Genomic DNA, 10,731 nt, shown 5'->3' on the forward strand with positions numbered 1-10,731 from the left:
AAACTACAAAATATAATTTATTTTCAATCTATACATTAATGTAACCAAAGTATAGGGAGCTACACTTTTACTTTATTCTCTGATAATGCCTGGCTTGGTGTATGGCTCTGTAAGAAACCGAATGGTATATAACTGAGGCTGGTGCTGCAAGGCTAGGTTCTCTGCACGACCATGGTGAGAAGGAGCAGGTCCCTTTCCCGGGAACACTCACAGGTTCATTGCATTCATCAGTTTATCTAATTATTTCACAGTATTTTGCTTGTTTTTTTGTCACCAGGAAATCCATTTAACACCTCAAATACAAGAACATTCATCATAGAAGGTACACTGTAGCTTCAGTCAGAGTCCTGATCTCTTGTATCTAAAAGCATTTTATGGTAATGAATTGTGTTTTTTCACTCTGTTTTTCTTGGTGTGAGAGCTTGACCATGTCCATAAAATGCTATTATTACCTGGAATTAGGACTAGAAACCAATGGTTTTTTTTTTTAATTATTGATTTGTTTGATTATTCTATACATCTTGCAAAGTGGACTTGGAAAAAATTTATTGCATCTGATCCTTGGTTCATTTTCCCCCCACCCATGCATCTTTTTAGTTCATATTTTAACCAGCAGCCATTTACACTAAGTTCCATTTAACATGTACATTGTTTTACAGGGGAAAATAAATTTTTTAATATAGATGCTTAATGGCAAATCTTTAGCCAGGATAAAAGAAAGCTGTCTCCCTGCCAATGTCTCTGTGTTGAAACACTTAGGATGCTACCCATTCCACAACCATTATGTGCCTTATTACCTGGTGCATCTCTATCCATTTCTTAGGTCACCTTTGGTTAACATGCTGCGATATTTTTGCAAGATGACTGCTGAGTGTGATGTTGAGTGCATGTTTTTTTTTTGTATTCCCTTTCTACTTTTACAACTATTACCCTTCGCATGTTTGAATAAGGGTTTTTTTTTTTTTTGCACTTTCTTAAAAATCTTACAAATGAAAACATTTATAAAAACTACAAATACAAACAGGCAATAATGACATTAACTATGAATTCTGGTGCTCATGTCAGTTATTATATATATTCAGCTATATTTAAGGTTTTTGAATTTTGCCTTTGTTTGTTAGAAAGTTTAGCAAATCTGAGAGGAAAGGAAGTAGCCATGAGAGCACCCTTAGAAAACGAGCTGTGTATTGAATAAACACTTGGGAAGGTGATAGATGACCAAACCTATAGCATGTGCAATGATACCACTTATAAAACTTACTCAGAGATAGAGTCCCAGACTGTGTTTAGCTTAGAGACTATAATCTGTGGAGCAGGGTTCTTGAAAACATTAGAGGATCAGGGTTCACACTGGCCTAGGAGAAACAGGCAAACAGCCAACACCATGAACCTAGACTCATGAATGTCTGGCAGTAGACTGATTTACCAGGCTATGAACTTGCTACACTTAAGTAAGAGTCCAATCCCAGTGGTCGATGGACAAAAGGCTTCTTTGTGACTACTGTTTTTGCCTCTGTTTCAGCATTCATTATTCAGACTCTCAGCATTTTTCAAGAGTCTCAATCCATTCACAAGCTCTCCTGAATGCTAAGAGCATGATAAAGACTTTGGCCTTCTCTGAAAGGGTTCACTTATCATGTGTGTAAAATACATTAACATATCCCCTTTAGCTTCCTGGAATCCCCATTATAGATATGAAAGGCTGGGCAGTGCAGAAACAGTTCATCTGTCATGCATGTCTGATCGAAGAACACCAATTTAGCTGGATTGAAAAAGTTCTGTAGCACTGAGAGCATAATACACTGGAATAGATTACTTTAACAGCTGCATTATGCAAAGTGTTATAGTGAGTAGAGGCAGATTTTCACTAAACCAGACATCCACCAATATTTGTGACACATAATGAATATTAGCACACATTGCTTGATGAATCTGTATTTATCATTGTTGCCCATGTGGCATTTTTATATTAAACATGTCCATAGGCAGTTCATGTTGGCATGTTTTTTTTTTTTGTTAGAATTTTCCCTCTTAGATGATTTTTGTAATATATTAATGATGGAGGCTACAATAAAAATTGTACTCTTGGTTATTTTGAAAGAGGTTAAAAAATCATCCAATTTCATACTCATTTTGTATTTGTAACCGAAATAAAACTACTCTTCTCAGAGATAAAAACATAAAAAAAAAAAAAACTTTAGATTTGCTTTGGTTTTGTAAAACATTCCTTTCCTCCCTCAACCTTTGCTTGCTTAAGCTTTGCCTTTCTCCTTTCCAGCAGTATTGGCCTTAGTTCATTCATCTCTCTGTTGTTTTGTGTGTTAACTAGTTGTCATGGTTCATATTATGATTGGCAGAGACGGTGCGAGCCATGACCCACGTGATTAACCAAGGAATGGCCATGTACTGGGGCACATCTCGCTGGAGCTCAATGGAAATTATGGTGAGTCTGGAGTCAAGTCCTTTCATATTTGTTGCCATGTAGCCAAACCATATAAGATTTTTATTTTATTTTTTTTGCCAAATATCCACACAAGGATAGGAATAGTCTAGAGTTTTAACCTTGTAGGGAAACTGTTTTGGTTACCATGACTAAAAAAAATGCTTTCTTTTTTTTTTTTTTTACCTGTGTCTGCATTTTACATATATTTGTGTGTGTGTGTGTGTGTGTGTGTGTCTCTTAGGAAGCATACTCAGTGGCACGGCAGTTTAACTTGATCCCCCCAATCTGTGAGCAGGCTGAGTACCACATGTTCCAGAGGGAGAAAGTAGAGGTTCAGCTGCCTGAACTCTTTCACAAGATAGGTGTGTGTGTGTGTGTGTGTGTGTGTGTGTGTGTGTGTGTGTGTGTGTGTGTGTGTGTGTGTGTGTGTGTGTGTGTGTGTGTGTTAAAGTCAGATTAGTTGAACAATGATGTTCATATGTTTCTTCAAAGGTGTGGGTGCAATGACATGGTCACCCCTGGCTTGTGGGATAATCTCAGGGAAGTATGATAGCGGTGTGCCTCCTTCCTCACGTGCCTCTCTGAAGGTAATCCCTTAGCCTTGTGGGATATTAGCAGAATTTCTAGTCCCGCATTCTTTAACTGTATGGTACTTTGGTCATGTTTTTTTTTAATGCCTGTTGTTTCCATTGCCTTTTAAAGTTTGGGTGTGTTTATTAGTTGAAGAGATCATTGAAGATCATTATTAAAGATAGTTGTGTTTTTAGGCTTTTTAGTGGCAATGTCTTGCAAACATCTGCACACAAGTTAATGTTATTGCTTTTCATTATAGTGATGCCTCTTTCATTTAATTATTCAAAGTAAATTATTCTCTCGCAGCTGTGATGTGATTGAAACTAGTTATTAATACCTGCAACAGAAATGCAACACATGCAACCATGCCATCTTGTGTGGCATCATTAAATCCAGAAAGAATCCTCAGAATCTCTTTAGGAGAATGTTTGTGATTAGCCATTCTTTACCATTACCATTTATGTCTTCTTGAAATGAAAAGAGTTATTTTCAAGCACTGATTTAAAAGACCATTCTAGGCATAATTTATTAGCAGTTCCAAACTAATTAGAAGATAAAAAAGGTTTTAAAATATTAACAATTTAAGATTATCATGATTACGTCTGCTTCTAGATCCTGACTCAGTCGTTGTGAGACTATCCTATTAAGTTTCTGGTCAGACGCAGCCTCTCTGAGTAGGTGTGCTGTGTGTTTGGAACAGGGCTACCAGTGGTTGAAGGACAAGATCCTGAGTGAGGAAGGCCGTCGTCAGCAGGCGAAGCTGAAAGAGCTGCAGGCCATCGCAGAGCGGCTTGGCTGCACGCTGCCTCAGCTGGCTATCGGTAATGCAGCCTGGGCTCTGCTGCTCTCTCTCTGTCTGTCTGTCTGTCTGTCTGCCTGCCTGGAGCTCAGGGCACACTGTCTTTTTATCATTTCCATGTATCTGGGAGTGGTTCTTGTTCTGCGCATAAAGGACTTATCTTGGTGTTGTATTCGGTCCTACCTGATTTTGATTAGGTGGAATTGTTTGTTTTGTATGGTTAGGGTATAATAGATATTACAGATGCTACTATGTGCACTGAGCCTGTGGCACAAGGTTATGTGGTTTTAATGACGTGTTATATTGATATTCAGGACGAAACAGTTTTCAGTCTAAAATAAATTAGGAAAAGTTTTATTCTATAAAAGTTATTTTATTTAGCTTTTCTATTTGGCATCATGCCATAGTAAATATGACATAAACTGATCATTAACTGTAATGATCAATGGACCATGTACTGTACACATGTTAAAACAAGCATATGCAAATGCGACTACACTTTCCATATTCATCAATTCCATCTCTGGCATATCTCTATGATCGTGCTTATATCTTCTCGCAGTAAATATAAATTTGTTTCTAATATTAAAGCACATCAAAAAGGTGTTATTTGCAGTTAAATTGTCAAAGTCCATATCATCATTAATGAGCACAGGCTTTAGTGAGTAGTATAAGTAACAAATAATGTTAATTATCACAATTTTAAATGATACTTTTTTACAATTAAACTTGTTCTACAATATCAGTAATTGGTTTCAAGATGTCAACTGTAAAAGTGAGTTAGAATGCACAGATGTAGCTCAGTAACAGCTGTTTGAATTCAGCACAACATTTAACAACAATTTCTGACCAGAAGATTTAAAACTTGAAAAAGGCTTTGATATAAACCTATTTATCAGATTCTGTGTCAAATGAATCATGTTTCTCTACACTGTGCATCATGTGACATATGAAGATACTATTTATAATACACCTTTTCATGTAAAAAAAAACAAACTACTTTTTGGGGCACTAGCAAAAAAATGTGTTTCAAATCTGTTTATTTGGATGGTTTTAAAATATCAGTTCAGTCATAGATGACTTTTGCATTTAGCACATAAAAATTAGCACAAAAAACCAAATCCACCCACATGATGTCTTGTTTCTGATGCCACACACACTCACACACAGAATTATAGCTTTACCTCAGTCTCTGATATATGTTACCATGGTAACTTTAAATGCCATACTATTTTAATGTTTTTTGTATGGTAGTAGGTGTTTTTGGACCTAGCCTGTGATCTGTTATCACTTAGCACTGTCATTAATCATTACTTCTGCAAATCTATAAAAAGCACACATGCACAGCTGATACATTGTGAATACATACACAATTCTGTAGGTTTAATATACTTTGCTAAACAATAGCTTGAAAACATTAGATTTTAATAGTATTTGACTATAACTTTATGCAGGAAGGGAATTAGCAAAGTACTGTAAAGTACTTTACTATAAATCAATAAATTGAAAGCAAAAGTGTTATCTGGCCTAAAATTTAAAAAAGTTGAAATATTGTAATAATATAATTTTATACAATGCTACAGAGCATTATATAAAACATATAAAACACCTAGCCTTTTATCAGTTTTAAGAGACACGTGCATGTTCCTTTTGTTTATTTGCAATAAAATAGGTAATTTTTTAACAGTATAATTTGACAAAGATTTTCTTTGGCCAAACAAATGTATAATTATATACAGTAAATAAACAGAAAACCTTCTCTTAGCATGAATAACAGCTTTAAACTCTCTTAGCATCTGGACTGTTCAGCTGAAATACCAGTCCAGTCTCATGGCATTTCCTGATATAGTTAAAAAATGTAATCTATTAATTTGTGTTCATAGACACTAATTTTCCTTTTTTTTTTTTTTTTAACGTTTTTTGTCATGCATCTTAATAGAAAGTATTTTTGGTGGCTCTAACACGTTATTGTTTTTTTCTCGTTTGTTATTGTTTTTTATAATTTTCACTCACTATTACTCAACATTTAAGCAGGAGATTTTATCCTTGCTTTAATTGCTTTATGTTCGGTAAGCTACTCATTATTATAAACCATCGTCAGTGGTTCCTTCCAGTCAAAATACATTAATTATATTCTCCCTGCTAATTAAGGAGATTGCATTAATTAGAGACACACATTTATTACACTATAACCCTTATCCTAACCCTAACCGTAAATGTTCTGCCTTATTCATAATGAAAATGGGGAAAATGGGAACCGAAAAAAAGATTACCATTGGCATATCTGTCAGCATTACCCATGATCCTCTGCCTCCGTTGCTATAGAGACGAAGCCTGACAGAGACAGTCGTGCTGAGTGACACCAAAAAAAAAAGGGGGACATGAACAGGAATCAATAGATTAAAGTTTGTGACTATATCACGGAATGCCATAGGTGTAGTCACTGGGCAGGCCATTACACGATGGATAACACTCAAGCAGACTGTTTGCTTTTTAAATAATACTTACAGGGCTGGGGGATATGCTTTGGGTCATTGTCTGTTAGAGCCCCAAATTGGACTCAACTGTCCACAAAACTTTCCTCCAGTCATTCACTTTCAAGTTCACTCTATTTAAATACTATAGGATTGATCCGTAATTTTGGTCAAACTGATACCTTCTGTGAAAGAGAGTATGGTATAATATAATAATGAAAGATAATGTCCATTTCTCAATACAATAAATACTATTCTTCTTATTACCAGTCAAATTTGACTTGCTATTGCTAGAAACTATCCGTCATTTTTGTGTACTTTATTTAAGTCCCCAAACATAAACTTGTAGTGTGCATGTAGAGGGGAAAAAGATATTAGTGTTTAAAAGGGGCACTGTATGGAAGAATGACACAGGGAGTTGACTATTTTCTAATCTAGTTCCTGACACTCACGTGAGTCACATGGTCATTATTTCAGAACCTTTAGTGTGTTTTGAGCTGGAAAATAATAAAACTATAGTCTGACTGGCAAATAAATGAGCAACCTTTAGATTAGGAAACTAATTAAAAACATCTAATTAGGTCTCCCTTTGCTCTGCTGTCTTGTGTTGTGCTGTGTCCTGAATGTTTCTCCTCAGCGTGGTGTCTGAGGAATGAGGGGGTAAGCTCTGTGCTGCTAGGAGCATCCAGCACTGACCAACTCATGGAGAACATTGGAGCCATCCAGGTAAATATTTAGAATTTTTTTTCTTTTTTCTTTTTAAAGCATGTGTGCTGTTGTAACAAGCTGGTGGCCTAATTACCATGTGCCAAACTATTGATGAGCTACGAATCACATTAGAAGCATGTCTGATTAATGCAAATGAACTAATTACAAATGAGAAAATGTTCAGTTTATTTTGTGATTTTTTGTGCTGTGAGTTCTCAGAAACTGCGATGCGCATTAATGTCCCCAAAAATAAAATCAACTGAATTATCAGTGGAAATTACTCAGAAACAACAATTTGCTCTTATTTTTATAGATGGTATAAATGACTACATTCCTTGATACATATTTATTACCACACTATATATGTTTTACTGACAGTAGATTTTTTTATATTTTTTTTTATTTTTGCGTTCCAAATTGTTCCCTAATATAATTGTTTAGTCTAATAATTTATATTTTTACTACTCTTCATGTCTCCTTTACCCACGGAGCAGAGTTGCATTGTTGCAACAATTTATTTCAATTTCTTACAATGTGGCAGTGTGTCTGAAGACTGTATTATGCTTTGTCATACAGGTTCTATCAAAGTTGTCATCATCAGTCATTCATGAGGTGGACAGTATTCTAGGAAACAAGCCATACAGTAAAAAGGACTACAGGTCCTAAAGGAAGGCTTTCTCTCCATGATGCTCTTTTCCTTCTACATCTGCTTGAGCTTTAAGTGAATGAGACTTGGGCTTACAAGACTGGACCTGGTACAGTTGCAGTTTGTGCTGGAAATACCAGTTCACCCTTACAGATTCAGCAAGGAAGTATAAAACATCTTCAGAATGACAAAGGATGTAACAATCACTAACAGAATAAGCTGGACCAGCTCGACAAGCAGAATGCTCCTTTAACCCACAGAGGCGCCTCTGAAACATGCACGATCGTTGACTCACTTGCTTTTTCCCTTTTAGGAATCTTCTAGTAAACAAAAAAGGATTCCACAGAAAGTCTGTAGGCATTCTATAACTGCATGTGACTCACGGGCCTAGACACATGCTTTTAGTCCTTTCTCTTGGAAATATATTGGTTTAAAAAATGCTTTGGGAAAATAGTTAGCATATCATGCATTGGTTGTATGATTGACCCACTGACAAATTTGAAGGGAAATTAAGCAATGCATTTGTGGTCAAATGTAATGCCTGTCACCAATGTCTATGAATGGAGGTGGAGGCTAAAAACTTTTATTTTGCATAGACTGAAGTTTAATCTTAACATCTTTACTGATGCCACAAATCCTTTTCTACATCCACTAGAGATTCTTCAGCACCTGGTCATGTGAGTAGAACAGTTTATTGCCAATTAAAAACCAAGATTTAGCAAACAAAATCTGATTTAGATTAGAATATAACTTTCACAAGTTATTTGTGAACTAGCTTGACAAGTAGCATGTCTACATGTGGAAACCTCAAAATAGATTGAACTGTAACTGCATTCTGTTTTGATTAGGAAGTGACTGAACATCTCAAATGTTACTACATGCACATTTCTCAGAGTTCACTAAAGGGAACAGAAGAATTCTAATTGAGTATGTATTCTCCACTATTTTACTCTATTATACTTACATATTGGAAGAACAAATACGCACCAACATGAATGTTTATTTCGCAGGGGCATATAATATAAAAAATACTCTTCTATAAATATTAGGTGTAATATACAGTGTAATATGAAATATAGTGAATCTTATTTATCTACATATCTCGTTGTATGTTTTTCTCATTAAACATATCATTTTCTGGGAATGATATTGTTTATGCTTTTCTTTTCATGTTGAAAGGTAAAGCTGAAGCACATAAATAAAAGCTTAAATAGGTTCTAGTTGATTTTTGCTCACACAGCCAGTGTTTACATATTGGAGTTGCCAGTGTAGTTCATGTGTTATTTGTATGGCCAGTGGCTCCCTCTGCTGAACGGTGATGCTCTTTAACAAAGCCATAAACCTACAGCAGCACCAAAACCACTCACCACAACATGCATGAAAAGAGGTCCGCATATTTATACTGTATGTGTACAATCCGTAAGAAGTCCCACATAATAACATGTATTGAATTATTATCACTTAAATATTATACTGTTTGCATTGTAGGCCATTATGTGCATCTTGTATAAAACTGGAAAATGAATTAGAGCTCATTAGATCCTCACTGTGATAGCTCGGATTTTAATTTATATTTGCGCAGAAATTACAGTAAAGCCTTAAAATAATAAGCTATAAGCATATCCACCTTCCTACATACCTAAATAAAACCTTATTCCATTTTATTATCCAAAATGTTTAGTGAGTGTGCTTGTTTAAACTTTTTACACATGAATAGCTAAACAAAATTGATTTTGCAGATACCTTTGTCTGCTTCATATGCTGATAATAGTTACTGTACAACGTTAATGTTAAAGGCGATCATCAATGTGGTAAGATTTTAGTGTAGTTTGCATCACATTGCTATTAATCCAATTTGGGTACCATTATCACTGTAATTGGCATTAAAATTCATAGTAACATCATAATAGTCTGTGAAAAAAGAATGAACTAAACTCCTGGGCAAGAGAGAAAATGGGCCAAAAGCCCCAAATGGCAATATATTATATTTTTAATGGTCTTAACAACAAACAATTTGGCAGAAAATCAGAAAGAATTGAAGAATTTGCTGTGGGAAACTTTTTTTTTTTATATAGAAATGTAAAGGCAAAGTCATGATAATAATTAAGATCTTAGAGTTAAAATTACCACATAAAAAAACTCACCTGTCTGTGTATAGAATATTTTCTATAATGTATCTTCTTTGATTTTTTATTTTCATTTTTATGATTGAGTTATCTAACACACTGGATGCAGTCTATCAAGAAGCTGATAGCAAGCTCATAAATAGAACCAGGATTGATAAAGCAGGGAGAGTATTCTTTTGGATTGTTTAATTTCTTCTAATTTTCTGTTCAATAATTGTTGTTAAGAGCAATAAAAGCTTATAATTTTTTTATTGGCTTGGCCCTGTTTTGACTAGAAGTATTTGTACTTTCACAGTAGGCCACTGACATCTTATGGTTGTGGATTAAACCATGTGTTCTTTAAAATGCTCATTTCTTTTATGCTCTTGAAGCATGTCATTAAAATCTAAAACATAAAAAATGTAGTGTTTGTTTTCTTTAAAGATTTTTTTTTTTGCTTAACTGAAGTGCCATTGACATTACATGCACAAAGTTGTTGTTTCCTTTTTTTTTTGTTTGTTTTGTTTAATGATGGGATAAACTGGTTTCTCAATCTGACCTCCATGTACTGTACTGGTTTTATCATGTAATTTATTTTGTCTTAGGTACCATTTCTTACATTGTGCTTCACAGAAAACATGCACATCTTAACCAATAAAAACAAACCACACTAAAAATGCACTGTTTAATCTATTTTATCTCATTGTATAATGATCCAAGTAAATTAAAAGATCAGCAGAAATGGATGGCTGGATGGATGGCTGGATGGATGGATGGATGGATGGATGGATGGATGGATGGATGGATGGATGGATGGATGGATAGATGGATTACTGAATGATATCAATTAAAGCTAAAAATACTAAATCATCTCTAAACATTGTTCACTTAATTTATTACTAGATTTTAATAATGCAATTAGCACAGGATTTAAAACATGCTATATATGTATCTTTCAGAAAATCTTGACAGATTTATGCTAA

General features: G+C 34.7%; 1 protein-coding gene across 9 annotated transcripts in view; it reads left to right on the forward strand.

Moving 5' to 3' along the window:
- Window positions 1-10,425, forward strand: part of kcnab2b (potassium voltage-gated channel subfamily A regulatory beta subunit 2b) — a 71,138-nt gene extending 60,713 nt beyond the window's left edge. For 5 of the 9 annotated variants that reach the window (XM_083569974.1, XM_083569975.1, XM_083569969.1 and 2 more), the window contains 6 exons: window positions 2,358-2,443; window positions 2,685-2,805; window positions 2,936-3,030; window positions 3,717-3,837; window positions 6,927-7,015; window positions 7,574-10,425. In XM_083569974.1, coding sequence (XP_083426100.1) covers window positions 2,358-2,443; window positions 2,685-2,805; window positions 2,936-3,030; window positions 3,717-3,837; window positions 6,927-7,015; window positions 7,574-7,663 — 602 coding nt within the window. In that variant the 3' untranslated portion in view covers window positions 7,664-10,425. Of the gene's footprint in view, window positions 1-277; window positions 323-2,357; window positions 2,444-2,684; window positions 2,806-2,935; window positions 3,031-3,716; window positions 3,838-6,926; window positions 7,016-7,573 lie in introns of all 9 variants that reach the window. The other 4 variants (XM_083569973.1, XM_083569970.1, XM_083569967.1 and 1 more) reach the window with 1 other exon arrangement.
- Window positions 10,426-10,731: the final 306 nt, after the last annotated feature.

Source organism: Silurus aristotelis (genome assembly GCF_946808225.1).
Source record: "Silurus aristotelis genome assembly, chromosome: 19".
NCBI lineage: Eukaryota > Metazoa > Chordata > Actinopteri > Siluriformes > Siluridae > Silurus > Silurus aristotelis.